The sequence below is a fragment of the Balaenoptera ricei genome, chromosome 1 (genome assembly GCF_028023285.1).
Source record: "Balaenoptera ricei isolate mBalRic1 chromosome 1, mBalRic1.hap2, whole genome shotgun sequence".
Classification (NCBI taxonomy): domain Eukaryota; kingdom Metazoa; phylum Chordata; class Mammalia; order Artiodactyla; family Balaenopteridae; genus Balaenoptera; species Balaenoptera ricei.
Window position 1 is genome coordinate 150,608,051 of NC_082639.1, and position 19,868 is coordinate 150,627,918.

Here is a 19,868-nt window from a genome sequence, read left to right on the forward strand (position 1 = left end):
TTCAGTGCTCTGTGGTGACCTAAATGAGAAGGAAATCCAAAAAAGAGGGGATATATGTATATGTATAGCTGATTCACTTTGCTGTACAGTATAAACTAACAGAATACTGTGAAGCAACTATACTCCAATAAAAAAAAGACCAAAAAGTTTGAAAACTGATCTCTTGCAATAATTCCATCAGCTGTGAAGAAGTTATTATTCCCGCTTTTCAAATGAAGATATTGAGGATCCTAGAGGTGAAATATCTAACCCAACGTGGTCATTCAGAAGGTAGGTAGCAGAATCAGAATTCACACATCAAGGTACATACTATGTCTCCATCGTGCAAAAATATCCTTCTCTGAGTACTCTGACATGAAACAAAAATAATCTATGTGTCTGGATGACAGTAATAACAAAGTGTAAATAGAGGCATTATTTACTCTGGTCTGCATAATGTCCCAGCTCCAATGGTATCCCATTAATGCTACTTGGCTTCAAAGATGCAATGGGGAGAATCCAGGATCATTTCTGAAAATGAGATCTGGGGAGGAAGCATCCCCACAGAGGGTCTCTCAATCAGCTATTCCAGAGGAATCAGTATCACCTGAAGCAGACTGGAATAAAATAAGGATTAATTTTGTATTCAGTCTGTGCAAAGAAGGTCCCTCTGTCTCATTCAGTGCGCTAAATCCAGGTGTTTCTCAGACACCGGGCCAGTCCAAGCAGGCCTGTGTCCTCTGGGAACTGGGTGATAGAACACTGCAGCTCTCACAAACAACAGAGAAGTCTTGCCTGACTCAGAGGCAGATTTTACTGCATATATATGCTTATGGAGTCATCTACCTGGATACATGTGAATTTTCTTAGCAAAGATTCTCCTGAGCCAAACTGCCTTCACAATAGAAAAGGAGAGAAGCTAAGCCAGTTACGGAGAGTGAATAGCATAAGAGTCTACTTTGATCTATTTGGTAATAGCAGTTCGCGATGAAATGGGGTAGGGATGGGAGCTCTGTTTCAATTATCCTGATACGTGCTTCAGTTTTTCCCATAGCTTTTCATAGGGAGAGATGCACACGTTTCATAAGTCTAACGGTTGAAACCCAAACTAAAATTTGCTGAGCTGGCACGTGCACTGTGTATGTGTTTGAGAGAGAAAGAGAGAGCTCCTGTGAGAGTGTGACTATTGCTGACTGCAAAGTTTAGCCAGAGGGAAACTTCATATGGGAGATCCATTTTCACTGTAGGAATATACAGGCTTTTAGAATACACTCTTGTTCCTGCAGAAGACATAGCTGTAAATCTTTCATTTGCAATGTAACCTGATCTGAATTGTCCAGGAGGTTTGGGGAAAGACTGCAAAAACCAAGAAAAGAAAACTGCCCTCAAAGGAAAGATTAATAAAGGTCATTTGGGGGAATGAAGTGAAATAACTGAAAAGGAAGGGAACTAAAGGAAAGTTACTGGTGAATCACTCATAACCTCTTGGAGTGGCTCTCAACCTCGGCTGCATGTGCCCGTCTGGGGGTGGGGTTGTGTCTAGCAATTCTCATCAGACTGACGTGTGTTGGGAGTTTTAGAGAACTACCCGGATCTAACGTGCTTCCAGAATGCAGACCCACTGGCCTAGGCCTATGGTCATCCATTTGGGTTGAGTGTTTCTGAGTGCTGAATTTGCCGAAGAAGAGTGCTGAAGCATTCTTCTCTGCAGTGCAGACTTTACAGTGTAACTCTTCTTAAGAATGACTGGCACACACAGGATGTATTAGGTTGTTTAGCTACCTTGATGATGGTCAGAATAAAGTGGCAGACACCGTATTTTCTAACTATGACAAGCAAATATTCTAGAAGCCAAGTGCAAATTTTAAAAAAGAAAGGCTCAGCTTTCTTTCCGCCTCCTCCTGATTCCCGCTTCACAATGTTGGATGAAAATGATGAGTTACTTTTCCTTCTTCCCTATCTCAAGTCCTTTTTTCTTTCTGGTGCTTGAGGTGCTGTGTGATCTTGGGCAAATTATTAATCCTTTCTGAACCTGTTTCCTCCACTGTAAAGATACAGTTTCTACCTCATAGGTTTGTTATGCAAATTAAATGAGAAAATAACCCGTGAAGCCTGCGACTACTAGACTTTTAATTAGCCTTCATTCTTTTGTTTTTTTTTTTTAAGTGATGTCAACTCCTGAAATATCTTCAGTACAATGTCACTCAGACTCATAGTCAGAGGATTTATGCTTCTAAAGCCTTTGTTTTACAGGCAAACATCTACCCTGCTGTGAATGGAAGGGCTCTTTGAACTTAAGAAATGGTTCTATCCACAAAGGGAGGAAATAAATGTTACAGGAAAATGCAACTATCTGATTATTGGTGACTGGAACGGAACTTAGAAGACACACTCCTGTCATTTTCTACTGGAGGAGACACAGGCAGTGATTAATTTTCTTGCTTTTAAAATTCGGAAGCCAGGAAGATCAACAAGTTAGGGTTGTAATTAACAACTCGTGCTAGTTAATGTGTTGCCACAGGCGCTGTTGGTGGAGATCAAAAGGATTTGATCCTGCAAGCTCCCTCTTTTCTGCTACTGAAATGAATGCTTCGTGGGTTTTCCCCATGAAAGAGAATGATACTGGCATGGAGTGGGTTTGCAATAACAATTACTTTTAACTAATGGTGACAGAAGAAATGACAAGTTGGCTCTGTTGAACAGAGGCAGTCCCGGCCAAATGAAAAAGAGAAAAGGAAAAAAGCCCCAGTGGCGCAATGTAACTTCTCCGCGGGTTGAAATAAGACAATCAGAAACAAAGTTAGCCTCCCACCCAGAGAGAGTGGTTACACTAGCAAATTTCTATTTGAGAGAAATAAAAATGGGAGAAATTGTGGCAGAACCCTATTATAACCCCGGTCAGGGGACAAGCGTAATATTCAGGGTACTGGTTTTTGTGTAAGAGTGAAAGATGCTCCACATAGCACTTTAATCCACAATGTAACAGTGAAAATGGGACCACTTGCTGTGGGAGCGTCTTCCCAGAGCAGGGCTGAACCTTCCCCTGGGCATCGGGCTTTGTTCTGAGGCTTGTTAAAAGTTAGAGCCCAGGGCCGCCCGGGGAGGCGGGAAATATTTAGGGCAGTAAGGCAGCAACTAATAGGTTTTCCCCAATATTGGAATAGGAGCTGTGATTTACAAGGAGAAAGCTGGGCTTGGTGGTCAGCACTGAATGGTTGACCTTGTTATAAAACGATGACCCTGGGGGAAATGGGGTGACGCAGGTCAAAGGGTATAGTTTCGGTTGTAGGAAGAATAAGGTCTGAGGATCTACGGTACGGCACAGTCACTACAGTTAATAATACAGCAACTAGGCCAGTTAGCCACAACTACTGAGCCTGCGCGTCTGGAGCCTGTGCTCCGCAACAAGAGAGGCCACAATAGTGAGAGGCCCGCGCACCGCGATGAAGAGTGGCCCCCGCTTGCCGCAGCTAGAGAAAGCCCTCGCACAGAAACGAAGACCCAACACAGCCAAAAATATAAATAAATTAATTAATTAATTTAAAAAAATAATAATACAGTATTGTATGCTTGAAAGTTGCTAAGAGCTGAGCTTAAGCATTCTTGCCACACAAAAGGAAGTTACCTAGGTGAGGTGATGGATGTGTTGATTATCTTGATCTTAGTAATCATTCTACAACCTCTATGTATATCAGATAATCACACTGTACACTTTAAATACAATCATATTTGTCAATTATTCCTCAATAAAGCTAAAGAAATACTGTAGACATGACTCTCCACATCACTGGTTCATGAAAAGTCAGGCTCAGCAATGAAAAAACGGTGAGGATGCTGATTTAGGATTTGTTTTAATGCAGGCTCTAGTTGAGATGAAATTTACCTTTGCCTTAGAAAGAAAAAAATTCATGAGGCTTATGGACAGAGCAGAGAACTACTGACCCTACAGAACAATGAACATTATATTACTCTTTTCAGCCACTGGACAATACCTACAACCAAGCCTCATCTTGCAGGCCCTGTAAAATCCCTAACAGTTGAAGCCTGCCAGAAGAACAGATGTCTGCGCTTTTGAATTTAACATTCTCCTCTGAAACTCTTTATATCAACTTTTGTGGGAGATGAGAATGACACTTCCTTGCAATTTGCCTTTGACTTCTCTGATGCCTACCAATTGGGAAGTCAAAAGGAAAGAAACAGGGGCCACAGGGCACGTGACCGAGCCAACTCCCGGGTACTTGACTGAGGTGACGGCGGCGTCTTTGAACAGGTGCGAAGGGCCGGAGAGACCTAAACTCAGAAGCTCGCGGGCTGCCGCCCGTCTCGGCCTCCGCACACGGCCGGGGGCAAGTCAAGTTCGAACACGTGCTGAATAAAGAGCCCGCCTAAAATGTGATCTGGCCCTCAGTTTCCTCGCCTGTGACATGGGTACAGTGTTACCGGGGGAACAGGGTTGCCTCAGGCCTAGGTAAGGCAGGGTACACGGAATGCCCTGCCAAGTAAGAAGCGGGGCGAAGGCCTGGCGGGACGCAGCGGCCCGGGGAAGCGGGCACCCCGTTCATCTGCCCAGAGAGCTGGCCATGGATCACGTGCCGAGCAGAGCAGCGCCCCGCTCCTCGGCTGACTTCAGGGACCAGCCCTAGAGAGTGGGTAAGCGGCGGGCGTGCACCCTCTGGGTGCGAACCACTTGACTTTTGCTGTCTTACTAGATCTTTCCAACAGCCGTGTGGGGTCAGTGTCGTAGACGGGGAGACTTTGCTGAGGCCGCACAGCCTGGAGTGAAGGAGCCGGGGTTGGACCCAGGCGTCAATCTGCTCAACCCGCAGGCCTTCCAGCAGGTGGCTCCTGCACCCCAAGGGGGCCTGTGCCGCGCCTCCAGAAGGGACTCGGCCCTCGTCCATGAGACCCACCCGTCACTCGTGTCCCCTCTGTTTCCACCATCAGCCCCAGTGTCTGGAAAACCTTAACAGGCCCGTGGTGTTCTGGGAGCATACTTAGGATGCTGGAACCACGGGGCCAGAGTTGTGAGTTTCACCGTACAGGGCGGGGCCTGCCCCTGGGCCGCCTACGCATGGCCACGTCGGGATCCTTTTCCCCAGAACCTAAGCCACCCACCGCCCGTTAGGATGTCTGGCCCTCAAGAGGAGGGGCTCTCTGACACAAGAGATCATCACAACAGACCTGCCTCACTTTCTTTGTTAATAGACTATATTAAGAAAAAAAAACAAAAACAAAAACACAGTTTTAGGGACTTCCCTGGCAGTCCAGTGATTAAGACTCCGAGCTTCCACTGCAGGGGGCATGGGTTCCATCCCTGGTGGGGAACGAAGATCCCGCACGCCCTGCAACGTGGCAATCAATCAGTTTCAGATTTACTGAAAAGTTAACAGTACGGAGTGCCCTCATTACAGCCCCCCACATACACACATACACCCGCGCACACACACAATTTCCTTTACTGTTAACATCTTACATTAGTTGTACATTTGCTACAATTGAGGAAATGATATTGATACATTATTAACTAGAGTCCATAGTTTGTTCAGAGTTTCTTAATTTCTCCCCCATGTGTTTCTTCTGTGTCAGGATCCCATCAAGGATACTACATCACAAGTAACTGTCCACCTCACTTTTTCATTCTGAAGGTGCAGTATTGAGAGAGGAGGTTAAAGAAGCACATAATTGCTTAACTTGTTCTCGGCTTTAAGTCTGAGAAAATGCTAGGGTGGAGGCTCTGCTGGGGGTTGTGTTTTGGTGTTGTGTCTGGCGGGTGCCAGCCGAGTGGGGCACTGGGTCCTGGGGAAAGGCAGGGCCCTGAGGAGGGGCTTCCCTCCAGCGCGACCCTTCTCAGCGGCCCCTCAGGTTGGGGTGATGGGAAGTTATGTTTAGAGGATAGAAAATTTCTGTCTGGGGTGATGAAAACATTCTGGACATGGATAGTGGTGATGGTTACACAAATTTACTTAATACCACTGATGGTAAAGCATTAAAAATGCTTAAGTTGTATGTATATTTTAAAGCTTTTTTTAAAGCTGAAAAAATAAATATGCAAATTAAACAAGAAAAAAAAAAAAAAGGAAAGAAACAACAAATGAGTTCTCTCATATAGGAACTGACAATAAGTAACAGCCACCATTTCTTCCAATGGTACAATAAATGACAGACGTTAGCAACAGTACTTTGTAACGAACACAATACTAGATTCTCCTATGACTGCTGTTGCCCTAAGTTCTACAACACCTAGGTGATTAAATATCAAGGAAAAGGACAAGATCAAAGTCATACAAATGTAACTATTTAAAAGCTTAAAATGCTCCTAACAATACCCCTCACTTCAACATTCTGGCCACAGAGTAGAAATAGACCATGTAAAACTACCTTTATAACCTAATGATAAACCTAAGTTCCAGAATATGGTCAGGCCCTCTGCAGCCAAACATGCGTATTAACTCCTGGCCCAAGAAACATGTGACCTGCTCTAAATCTTGCAAGAAAGTGCACCTTAACTGGTTACAGAAGAATTTTAAGAGGTGACACTCCCATCCTCTTCATTTCATTTTCCCACAGTCAAACAATAAAAAATCGAATTGTCAATTTACTTAGGTGAATTACCCCAATTTTGGACTGGACCCTGATAACTCAAACTTATATATCGTTTGAACAGACACAAATAAACTCTAAATAGTAAATAGTAAACTCCTGTCAAATAAATATAAAGTACTAACTAGATAAAATGAAGAGATTGTGGGCTGAAGTACTGAAGAGGAAGCTTCATAAAAAGAGATGCAATGTGGGGAGTTCCCTGTGGTCCAGTGGTTACGACTTGGCGTTTTCACTGCTGTGGCCCAGGTTCAATCCCTGGTAAGAGAACTAAGACCCCCCCCCCCCCCCGCCCCCGCAAGCCTCATGGTGCGGCCAGAAAGAGAAAAAAAAAGAGATGCGATTTGAGCTGGGTCTCTGTTCAGGATGAACAGACTTAGAGTAGGAGGCCTTACCAGGGAAGAAGGCAGAGGGTAAGTAGGGGAATAATGCACAGAGGAGCACTCCTGGTTCAAGTGGACATTGGGAAGAGTGAGGAATGACACAGCACCTTTATGGGTACTGGAAAGACCACTCAGACTTTGTTTAGGGTTTAAATGAAAAAGTAGCAAGGGATAACGCTAAACAGCGTGGGAAGAGCACTGAATACGGAGGACCTGAGCAGTCAAGATTTTGTCCTGAAGAAAACAGGGATCAATGAAGGGTTCTGCGGTTATTTATAAGGATTCATTTCCAAGAACAAGCAGAGCTGTACATATATTGGTACGTGATGTACATATATAGATAGGTGATGAGGCCTGTCCAAAGAACCGCTAGTAAAATAAGTTGCAGAAATGCGACTATTCATTTAATAAATATTTACTGAGGTTATGGGGTGCCAGGCCTCAGGCTAAATGCTAGGCTACAAAGTTGAGTAAGACCTGGTTCCTGCAGTCAAGGAGTGAGTGTGATGAAGGAAGTATGCACAAGGTGCTATGGGTGCAAAGACACGTGAGTGTGTGAGTGTGTGTGTGTGTGTGTGTGTGTGTGTGTGTGTCTATGTACCATTATAAGCAGTTTGGAGCTGCTGGAATGAAACTAACACTGCAGAGCAAGCTGGACCCCAACATCACCCCAGATGCCCAGCCCTGGGAGCGTGCCAGCAGGCAGCACTGACCCTCCAGTGGAGTGCTACCAGGGCCGCTCTCTGAAGACGCACAGAAAGAGAAGCTGGCAGTGGGCTGCTCTCCCGCTCTGTGCCTAGAAAATATTTAGCAGCTAGGTGTCTTGAAAGGCCCAAGCACGTGCCGAAATCAATTAAATATTGAGTGAAATAAGTAGACTGTTTCTGAATCTCTACTACTTTGCGAGCCTGAAAGTTTTTAAGGTGAAAAAACCCTAAAGGTTTTTTTTTAAGTAGTATTTAGAAATATTTATTCAGGTGTATGAGTAGACTAAATTTCATCAACTTCTGAAAAATGTCTACCCAAAGTGCTGCTATTTTAACACAATGCAGGGATGCCACAATTTTATTAGACCATACTATTATCTGATCAAAGCCCTCCCTTAGTTTGCATAAGTCATGAACCAGCGTGTGTGGTTAAACTTCTGTGTTAAGAGTTTTCTTTATGACATACATTATCAGTGTTCCATAAAAGAAAAAGAAAACACTCAACCCAAAACCTTACTGCCTTTCACAAAAAATCTGCTAAAATGACAAAGTTCAATGCACTACAGTGTCAACTAAAAACTGTCACTTGCCATCTGCCTCTACAAGGATGAAGTCACTAGCCACTGCAGTCGCTGACCTTCGACACCCCCGAAAGGAGTTCAGGCTGGAGATCAGGAACGAGGCACTCTGTGCTCTGGAAAGAACCGGCAGAACAGGCCTTCGGATAGTCAGAAATGTTCCGAAGATTTTATGAGTCCAATTTCTGACACCTTCTCATATCCAGAAAAGCACTGAAATGATTAAGAGACATGTGCTCGCCGTGACTCGCAGCAACCTTCCTGAGGCTGGCAGGAACCTTCTGCCAAAATGTGTGCTTGACTGCACGTCCGCCCCTTCACCAAAATCGCATATACACTGACCTTCTCACACCCCACCTCCCAAGAGCAGTTCCTCAGAGCTCTCTGAGAGGCTGTCTCCCGGACTACAGTCCTCATTTTGCCCCAAATAAAACTTAACTCTCATGTTGTGCTTTTTTTCAGTCGACAACGGGTTTATAAAGGTGAATAAAACCTACTGGAATATAAGCTCTGTGGAGGGGAGGGTGTTGCTTTTCTTCACGGTTGTTTCCTAGGGATTCAGAACTCAGCGAGGGCTCCATAAATATAAATATTTGCTGAATACATTAAAAACAGAATCCCTGCTCTCAGGGAGTTTACCATCTGTTCATAATTAAATGTCTCTTACTGTTGAGGTTTTAAGAACATGTGACGCTATCACTGTGAACAGCAATCATCGCTCTGCTACAGATCTGTGCAACTGACAGATAAGAGATTTTTCGGATTGCACAAGGGTGCTTCCTATACAAACATTGCTGTGGTGAGGAAAATCAACAAGATGTGAGCCCAGGGCCCACATCCCTTGAAGAGCGTTTCCTGGTCCTCACAGACTGAAGAGAAAAAGCTCCTCCTGTCCAAGATCTTTTCATTCTGCCACAGATGGCAACATAACTCCGTTCAAGTGCCTGGATATAAAATCCTTGAGATTTTACTTGACTCAGAGGAAAAACTGCATCTTGTTGGTCAGCCAGTTTCTTTCCACCTCTCCCCCCAGGATATATGCCTATGTCTTCAGGCCTCAGTGTGAAATTCGCTTCTTGGTAAGCGAGTCGCCCTTGTTTTTCCTCTCCCCCACGGTGACTGCAGATTCCTGGGGCTCTGAGACGCCTAGTTCGTCATAGTGCACTTGCTGATACACGCCGGTGTCTCAGCTATCACAGCGAGCATTTATTTTGGTTTCTAGGGACTATAAACTTGCCAAAGATAAGCACTTATGGATTCTCCTTCTTTAAAAAGCAAACCCAATCCATGTTAATCACGTACATGCCATATTTCCACTCAGTCATCTGAAACCTTCCACTTTGTCCCTAGATTTTACGTTAATAAATTGGCACAGGGAGTTCCACAGTATTTTTAAATTTTTGATTGAAGAAAAATCTGAGACACACAGCTGGATTCTCAGCAAGTGCATGGACTAGAAAGATAAGTTGTTTTTTCCTGAACCCTCAAGACGTTTTGGTATTATTTTCCTGCTAAATTGCATATTTCTGGCCTTCAGAGAAGTCTAGAAGAGATCTGGTTTCCTTCTGTTCTATTGTGTTGGTGTGAACGCCTTTGCAATTGAAAAGGAGGCCTCGGAGGGTGGTAGGAACAGAGTCAGCAGAAGTTACACAAAGTGAGGTGTGTGGCTTTGTGGCTGGTTAGAGCGCCTGTGCTAATGAGGCCAAGGTCATGGGTTCAGCCCCTGAAAAGGCAGTTACTTCAGTCAATTCCCCACTGGAGGGCTGCACCCCTAAACTACCACAGATTTGCTAGAAATCCAGAGATGCAAGGGTTGGGGATGTGAGCGGGAGAGTGATGGTGGTGTACAGAGGCTGATATTGTGAATCCCTTGAGAGGGGACAGAGAGACCTCTAGTGCCAGAGCTGGCCCCTCTCCAGGGCAAGAGGACCGCTCCAGAAACCACCTAGCCGCCAGGCTGACCAAAGGACGGCGCAAAGTCTGCATCTGGTCAAGTACAATCAGGGTGGCCTGTTCCAGGTCTGTCTAGCTCCCTGGAGGTGATCAGGACATATATACTCACAGGTGCAAAGACAAGTAGGCAAACCCAGAGAGGGGTTGTCTGTGAGAGAACAGGAAATGGGAATGCAGAATCAATAACAGAGGAGAAATTCGTTTCTGTCAAATTGTCCTTATGCGGATCAGATGAAAGCATGCCTTGAACTGAGAAATGTGATTACTCCACATCTGACGTTCAGAAAACAAGGTGTGTGTATGGTGGGAGTGACCTTAGTTATTATTGATGATTCCAATTACATAAGGGATATTTGTAATTATTGATTGCCTCCTTGGGAAGCAGAAATAAAGTGGCTTAAAATTGTAATTATTTCATATTTTCTTTATATTGGCAAGAAAAAGAAAGGGGATAATAACCTCAGGCAAAAGAGGTACGTCTCAAACACCAAAATCAAGTAGAAACTTTCTTTGCATTTTTCTATTTCAAGTTCTATAACAGACAACTTCACTGTCCCAGGTTCTCACCCGTTCTGAGTTCTCCTGAAGACCAGCTGCTACCAAACTACAGCCCTGAGCCCTGGATCTTCCCAAAGAAATTTAAGACATTTCTGAGGATCTTTTAAAGAATATTCTGACAGATAGTGTGCCATATGCTTGTCCTACAGGAATACCATCCTGGGGCCTCTTAGCACAGCTGCACCATGAATTCTGTTTCCAAACCATGCCCATTTAACCTTGCACAGAGTATAGTTCTGAAGACTGGGTACGTTTAAGGAAAAAAAAGGACAGGGGGTTTATACTCTCATGTTGCCCTACCAGAGGGCACAGAAACAAACTCTTTATACATAGCTATAAAGACTAAGATGCTCAACTCGTCTTAAATAACTCAAGCATATTGAAAAATGTCCCAAACCCACAAAAGGACCAAAGCCTTGTATTTCTTTTTACATTTTATCAGGTAATAGTGGATAATACAGAAGAATATATGTAGCTCTTATGCAAATTCCAAAGCATTGGAATAAAAAACCTCTGAACCCAAAGCAGCACAAGATACAAGACAGCTGGATCAATTTATTTGTTGAACTTTTAGAAACAATGCATTAATCTGTTGAATTATCTCTTGGGGGAAGGGGAAGCAAAAGAAAAGAGGTGATAAAAATTGCATTCACTTGAGGAGAAATCCGAAGTGAATTAAGTCCTGGTGTCCAGGTGTGAACCACACGGTGGATTCAGGTCAAAAGGGGGCAGGGAGGGCTTCCCTGGTGGCGCAGTGGTTGAGAATCTGCCTGCCAATGCAAGGGATACGGGTTTGTGCCCCGGTCCGGGAAGATCCCACATGCCGCAGAGCAACTGGGCCCGTGAGCCACAACTACTGAGCCTGCGCGTCTGGAGCCTGTGCTCCGCCAACAAGAGAGGCCACGATAGTGAGAGGCCCGCGCACTGCGATGAAGAGTGGCCCCCGCTTGCCGCAACTAGAGAAAGCCCTCGCACGGAAACGAAGACCCAACACAGCCATAAATAAATAAATAAACAAATACTTTAAAAAAAAAAAGTGGCAGGGAAGGAAAACAACACTCAGAATAGGAAGACATGGTTCCCTCCATAAAGGACACAGAGGCTGGCCCTAGGACACGCTCAATAAATATCTGACCCCAAAAATGTGAAATTCAAGGAAACCACCTTTCCAGCACTCAGTTACTTCCTACATAAAATGGGATAAGGTCTTCTCTACACAAGCCATCCTTGGGAGGATCAAAATAAGAATGTATCTGGAAATGCTTTATGAGCTGCTAAGAGCAACACGATTTAAAGGAACGTCATTTTATATGGGATCTTCAAATTTTTGTGAGAGGATTTTGTGCAATTGCTTTTGGGAGGGAAAGGTGTTAGATGGTGGTTTTAACTCACCAGGGTTTGAATTTCACTTCAGGATATCCTGCTGCCATTCTCTTTCATCTCAAATCGTTTCCAAATGTGCAGCTTGGTCACTGAGCCCTGATAAGCTATAACAGAAATTATGCTCCCACGTATGAAAAATGTGCGTGTTCTGGCACTCAGCACATCTGAAGTCTTGCAGGACAGCTCCTTGCCACAGCTGAAAGAATCATGCTGGAAGCAAAGAGCAGAGAGGAGCCATGGTATCCTTGCTAGGTGGAAAATTCTGTTTTCCTCCATTTCTCTTTTCAAACATTTGTTTAATCCCACGGTAAAAGAGTATTAAAGTATCTAAGCACTTTGGAGCTACACGAGGCTCATTTTCTTCAAAAAGCTTTATCTGTGTAGGCTAATCATATCAGTTCTGTCAGGTTTCGAAAAATACTGAAAATTGATCCCAGACACCCATTATTATGCTGGGGGACCCGAGGTTGAGAACTGCCACTTTTAACTCTGGGTCAACATGCCATCTGAATGATGACTTCACTGGCCAATAAGGTACAGTATCTCCTTCCCAGTTTTCCCCACCCCAATGCCACCACCACAAAAAAATGCCCCTGAAGTGAGACTATGTTATCACACTATTTAACATTTAGCCAAGAGAGCTTATCAAACACGTCCATACAAGCGAAACACGGGGCCAATTCTGACAGCTCCCAAAGTGTCCGGGCCGTGCTAGGCACTTGACTTCACTGTCTCAGGGCCAGCTCAGTAGGTGGGTGTTAATGTGCACAGTCTACAGATAAAGGAACCCGGGAGGTCAGAGAGCTTAAATAATTTGCCTCAAGACAAACCATCGGGAAGGGATGAAGCCAGAATTCAAACCCAGTCAATCTGGCCCCAAAGTCCCTCCTTTGTAGTCTCTAAATAAACGAAAAACTTGAAATACTGAAATGTTGAAAATGGCAACCCAATACCTCATTATCTACTGTACAGATGGCTTAACTTTATATTCTTTAATGTAACTTTTTAGAGGAAATCTGTTGTCTGTGTATTTTAATCTTCCTACCCATTTCTTAAAAATACATGTAAAAAGATGGAGGGAATCCTGCATTGGAGCACGTGTGTCCAATTTTTCATTCACAGAACAAGATAATTTGAGAACAATCTGAAGCCATTTCTCTCCTCAGAGACTCTCCAAGTCTCAGAGAATGTTCTCGGAATAAGCAGCACCACAGCAGCCCTGGGGATGACACCCCCTTCTGACAGCAGCTTCAGGCCCAGGGCTCTTTCAGAGAACCTTAAGAACAGGATCAAGGGTTCACATCTCTTAATACTGATTAAGATCAACTAAAGATGACTTCAGTTTGGTAAAACAGTGGGCAAGAGATGAATGCTGCTACAGGAAAAAAATCGGGGGGACATTACACCTGTATAACTGCTGAAATAGGCCATCTCAATCACAGTATTTTGATCGTGCAAACATTTTAATATTTAAGTCAACCGCTCTGACTGAGCCAGACAGAATATAAATTTCCTGAAACCAGGTTCGAACAGCTCTAGTCCAAGGAGGTGAAGTGGGCCTTCCTACTTTGCCCCGATTCTCTGAACAAACAGACAAAAAAGACAATATTCCTGCCTTTAAATGACCCATGAGCCAAGAGAATGAAAGATCAAGAGGGATACATCCGCCCTCCTGAGGAACTGCACACACAATGAATGTTCAGATGGAACCCAGGGTTACAGATTTTTCCCTGAGACAAATACTAGCAAGTGTTAAAATATGTCAAATACCAAGTGAAATATAATGTAAAAAATGTGCCACAAAATGTTGGCCAGGCCAACGTGTGTGTGTGTGTGCGCGCGCATGCGTGTGCGCGTGTGTGTGCGCGTGTGTGCATAAAACGCCTCTGAGAGGTCTGATGAGGACAGCTCCCAACTGGAAGACATTTATTAGGGGCTGCCTTCTAGCAGCTGAGGCAAGATACACATCTTCCCAAGTGTCACCCTGAGAAAATGTGATACAAATACAAACTTTTGTCTGCATTGCCCTGACAGGAAGAATCCCACTCCACTGTGACTTAAGAGAATTCCCATTATTTTTCAACTTATAGAACATACTTATTCCTGAAAAAAAATCACTTACTTTCCTTCAAAATAAGTCAAACCCTGATACAATTAATATGATAGGGGAGATCTGTAGTGGCTCATTTGTCTTTAGCAACATTATTTACCTTCAACTTCTGGCACAAGAAACGATAAGGTGTAGTTTTTTTTTTTATGGGAGGGGAGGGGAAGTCGTGGATTTTGCCCTGTATGCTTCAGTATGTGAGAATTCTGCTCCTACCCCCTGGGGGAACCGTGGGGACATATATGCGTTCCTCTAGTACAGCTGGACAGAATAATTTGTCCTCGGTCTATACAGACAGTTGACAGAGGAAATGGTGCTAAATCTATGAGAATGATCTAGCCACTAATTCCAAACTAATCGCATTTAATGGAAACCACAGAGTGAAGTACAAATATATTTCTAATTTCACAGGTATCATGAGGTCGTCATTTCTTGTGTGTTATTTTAGTTGATTTCAAATGAGTCCTTGGGGAGAGAGAGGAAAGGAGCTGTGGATGTTGACAGAAGTTCACCTAAGCCAGAGAAAAGCGGGGAGAGGTGCAGCAGTCCCACCCCAATGCAGGGGGTAGCCCTGGTGAGGGATCTAAGGCAACAGTGACACTGATGAATGTCATTCAGAAAAAGGGAAAACAAAGGCAAACACTGTCCCATGCGGCAGGGTGATTTGCCAAGTTGCACCTGACTCTACCTTCCTGTTCTAAGGTCGGGGGTGTGTGTAGTAGATAGAGTTTGGAGGCTCACAGCAAAAGAGAAGAATCTCTCAGCTCTGCTTCTCCACTGAGAACCCAGCTGGATTTGATCTTTAATTCACTAGAGGAGTGGTCAGGTAACTACCATCTGAGCACCTACTATGTGCCTGGTACCGCAGTCTTCTCTCCCACGATGGACCCCAGGAATCACCAGGATCCCTGATGGAGGGAGGCCCCTTCTGTGCTGGGTGACCTTGCTTTGCTCCTGCCACTCCAGACACCCACACTGCTTCAGACTCTGAGCCACAGCAAGGCTCAGAAGATCAAGGGACCAGACACAGCAGCCTTTTTAACTTTGGGAAAACCCAATGCTCACTTCACTCAAACGTCGCAAAGTGGTGCCATGACCCTTTAGCTCTTGGCTCACCAATTCAAAGAGCCACATCACATACAGCCCTTAAGCTGCCCACGGCATGATTCTGTGTCTAGTTCCTTTCCAGGTCCCCCCAAGCGGAAGACAGCTCTGGCAGGGAGTCTGGACAAGACTACTATAGTATTTAGCTTTTGTCCCTTCTTTTGCTCTGTCTTACCGTGGAATGAGAGGAACACGTCTCGGAGATTGAGTACTTCAGCGTGTGTTGGACTTGAGACCTGTATTCCAAAGGTACCCGCAGGACCTCAGGTGGGCTTAATCTAGCCCAGGAATCTCCACTTCAAAGATGAAGAAACTGAGGTTCAAAGAAAGTAAAGCAGGGTCCTGGAAGGCCCTGTACAAACTTAACTCCAATGCCATGCTTGCTGCCTCAGTGATTTTATTGAGCACTTAACTAGGTAGGAAATGGGCAGAACTGAAGACACCAGACTTCATTTTCTTAACTATAGGTGTGACTATACATACACAGTGACACTTCCTCTCTGTGCATTAGTTTTCTCCCCTGTGAAATGGAAAGAGTGTTGCATTCATGATTTCTAACGTGACTTTCAGGTCTGAAACTATCATAAGGCTTGAAGATACAATTATGTGTTGGTGTATGTGAAAATATACACATATACACACATACATGATATGCTACAATTAAATACCAATTCCAGCCATACGTTTTGCCTCATCCCCCCAGCAGCCATGTTTTCCCAATCCCAAACCAGGGCTAGATACGTCCCACCAGTGCAGCCCCTCTGAACCACGGGTGTGTGGTCAGTACTCCTCTGGCTTCTCTCCAAATACCAAGTGCAAAGGGTGACAAGAAAGAAGAGGGGCCATGTACTTTACATGAAATATTAAGTGTCATTAAGTTCCTTGGAGGAAACACGGCAAGTCTGCGGCAGAAGAGACTGTGGGGCACAGAACACACCGCCGGAAGCACAAGTTAAAGGTGACAGGCTGTGGCTGCGCGAACCTGGGGCCCCGCTGGCAACGCACCGAGTGGGCAGTGCGTGCCAGCGCTGGGAGCAAGCCTGGCTCCAAGCCCACGTGTGAGGGCAGGACCCTGCCCCTCGCCAGTTTGCACATCCCGCGGGAGGGAGTCGGAAAACATGCCGTGCAGGACGTGCGGCGGGAACTTGGCTGGTCCTTCCTAACTCACGTGGCACAGCCGGCCCGGGGTTCAAGGGAGCAGCCCGCCCCCTCCCCCGCGAGCCGCCGGCGCTAGGACCCCGCGGGCCGCACGCACTTCCTCCCGCCGCGGTCCGCCCGCCAGTCCGTGCGGCACCCCCGGCTCCCGCCCGCCGCCGCCGCCGCCGCCGCCGCCCGCGCGCACCGCCCTACCTGGCGAAGCAAAACTCGCAGTGGTTGCCCCGCTCGTTGACCGTGAGCACGTAGGCGTAGGCCGGGCAGGAGAAGAGCAAGTCCCCCACCTGGAAGGACTGCAGGGCCCGCAGCCCCCGGCCCTTGCCGGGGCTGCAGAAGCGCTCCAGACCGCCATCGCCCTCGGCCCTCATGCCGGCGGCCGGGCTGGCGCGGAGGGGCCCTGGCGCCGGCGGAGCCCCCAGCTACGGCTCCCCGCGAGCTGTTATTGGAGAAGCGTCACCCAGAGCCGCGGGGGGGCGGGGTGGGAAGCTGCCCGGCGGACGCGGCGGCGGCCACCGCTCCCCGGAAGGGGCGGCGGCCCCGCCCGGTCCTCGCGCGCCCCCGGGAGGCGGGGGACCTTCCCGGCGGCCCCGCCCCGCGTGCGGGACCCTCGGCTGCCGCCCCGCACGCGCCCGGGGCCGCTTCCGGTGTGGCAGCCGCGGGGAGCTGCATCCCAGGCGGCTCCTGGAAGGCGGGCGGGAGGCGTCTGCGCCTCCGCGGCGTCTCCACGGAGAGCGCTGGACGCTGCCGGCTTTCCGGTGGGCGGGATGGGGTCGCCCGGGGGTCAGGTATCCAACGCCTCCCGGAGAATCCCGTAGCGTGACCCGCGCTTGGTTAATTGAAGGGGGCGGCCCAAGATGTTTCTCAACCTTAAGTTCAGTTCCTCTGTCCTTGTCAAGGACCCTAGAAGGAGTCCTCGGGGGACACCGAAGAGAAACCGCAGTAGCAAAGTTTGATGTGCTGAGGGTTAAAGGGTGCTTCCCCAAGGCTAAAGGTGTTTAAACCCTGTGAGACTTCAAACCTTCCAGAGAGTCTCTCAAGTATTCATTGTGAACCTACTCTGCCTCTGCCCCTCTGGTGGAAGTTACTTACGTAGACGGAAAAGGAAATGCACTGGTCAGGCTTGCTCTCTCAGTCTCTGCATACAGGCAGCGATGCGGAGAAGGAAGGAGATAACCTTGCAGTCAAGCAACTTAGACTTGTTGGGGCGATGCCATGCTGTGGCCAGAACACACGGCTAGAATTTGCGGTGATTCTAATCGGTTTGACCACGCACTGTCATCTTAGAAAAGTCAATTAGGTTATAAGTCTCATAGAAGGTTTAAGACACGCAAAGCTCATAGAACAGGGCTGAGCACGTAAGTCCTACACATTTGCATGCGATATGAGAAAGAAGGATATAATCTGTTTCACCGAGGAGTGTGTAAAGGCTGAAATTGATGTGCATGCAGTAAGGACTCAATGTATGAAGAGAGAATTAAGCAAAAAACACTAATACTTAAAACTCAAGTTTGATCTCATTATGTTGCATGTGTAAGTTAAGGACTGGTTTAGCAAAGGGAAAGATAAATGTGATTTGGAGTATGTCATAAGGTTAGTAGAATTTTTGACACGTCAGTAAAATTCCTAAAATGAATAAGCCTCTGGCCTACCTGAAAAAAATAAAAAATCATGGATACTTTCCCATTTAGGCACTTCAAGAAGCATTCACTGAGCATCCACTATGGCCAGTCACTGGGATACAAAGATGGGCAAAATGTAGGCCTGGTTCTTTGCATTTGACGTGTTTGCAATCCAACAACAATTACCCTTAGTTATTGAACATTATGGGCCAGGCATTGTGCTAAGTGCCTTAAACACATTATCCCATTTAATCTGTAATTCCAACTGCCCAATGAGGTAGGTGTTATATATCTCCCATTTCCAAAACTAGGAAACTAAAACTCAGAATAATTTCCAAGGCCACACAACTAGGTTGCAGAATTTGGTTTCAACCTCCAGGCAGTCTGAATTTGAGGCCCATGCACTTAACCCAAATGTTCCTCTGCAAACAAAGACAGCTCTCTAAGTGTTATTATGGTGGATTGTACAAAGTGTTCTGTGGGAATACAGGCAGGGAGTGACAAACTCTGCCTGGAGAATGAGGGTTTGGTCAAGGCGGGGGCCACATTCCAGTAACGTTTGAGCTGAGTCTAAAAGATAGATGGGACTTTGTAAGTGCAGGAGAGGAGGAGAGTTTTCCGGGCTGAGAGAATTGCATGGGAAACAGGTGTCTAGTTGCAGCCCCCTGAGGAGTTCTGAGTGGAGCATGAGTTCTCAAGGAGAGGGCAGGAGGTGAAGCAGGAGCAGTGGAAGGGCATCTTCTCAAGGGGTGAGTTTTGTCCCAGGTGGTGTGGAAGTCACTGAAAGTGTTTAAGAAGAGGGGCGCCACGATCAGTCCAGTGTTACAGACAGTTCTGCTGGCAGCTTTGCAGATAGACTGGAAGAGGAGAGGACCAAACACAGGACCACCAGTAAAGAGAGCAGTTGCACTATTTTAAATGAGAGTGGAAGAAAGCTGGAATCAGGGCGGTGGCATTAGGGAAAAAGGCAAAGGTGTCGAGGGTAATTTTAATTTCTAGCTTGGCGTATGGCTTCTCCACGGCAGGCAGATAACAGTGCTGGCTTTCTAGCCTAGTAAATCTTGTAGGCTCAAAACAGGAACCATAAATATCCTAGAGTTTGGGGAATGTAAGAGGCATTTTCTTACTAATAAGGAAAGTGAGGCCCTGTGAAGTTAAATAAGTTGCCTAATAACCCAGTGGCAGAGCTAGTGTGAGATTCCATGACATATTCGTTCAACATTTAAATATTGATGATATGCTCACTGTGTTCCAGCAACAGTGATAAAGGCTGGCGATATAACGGTAACAACAACAATGAAAAAATACTGACTTATTCCCTGTCCTTACAGAGCTTTGTACAGTCTGGCAGAGGAAGCAGACATTAATCAGACAATCACATAAACAAATACAAACTGTCAACAGTCTCAAGTGCTAGGGCAGTGCTTAGAGGATATGACCTAATCTAGGAATGCTTTTCAGAGAGAGTAATGACTGAACTAAGATCTGAAGGATGCATAGAACTTAATCAAGAGAAGAGGAGGAGGGACAAGCAATGTAAGCAGAGAGAACAGCGTGTGTAATCGAGCAGGACCCTATGGGGCCTTCTCAGAACAGACCCCACCCCCACAGGGTCCCCTGCCTGCCTCTTGTCTGTAGAAAAACTTTAGCCTCCTAGGCCTTCCCCCAGTAAATTTAATCAGAGAAGCGAGAAAATGCAGAAAGAAAGGAAAACAGTCAAGCAAGACAAAATAATAATAGTT

The 19,868-nt window shown here is 46.0% G+C and overlaps 1 protein-coding gene across 1 annotated transcript in view; it reads right to left on the reverse strand.

Annotated features, from left to right (window-relative positions):
* SMYD2 (SET and MYND domain containing 2) overlaps positions 1-17,061 on the reverse strand; it is a 51,536-nt gene extending 34,475 nt beyond the window's left edge. The window contains exon 1 of the mRNA XM_059938114.1: positions 16,703-17,061. Coding sequence (XP_059794097.1) covers positions 16,703-16,875 — 173 coding nt within the window. The 5' untranslated portion in view covers positions 16,876-17,061. The remainder of the gene's footprint in view (positions 1-16,702) is intronic.
* Between the last annotated feature and the right edge of the window lie 2,807 nt (positions 17,062-19,868).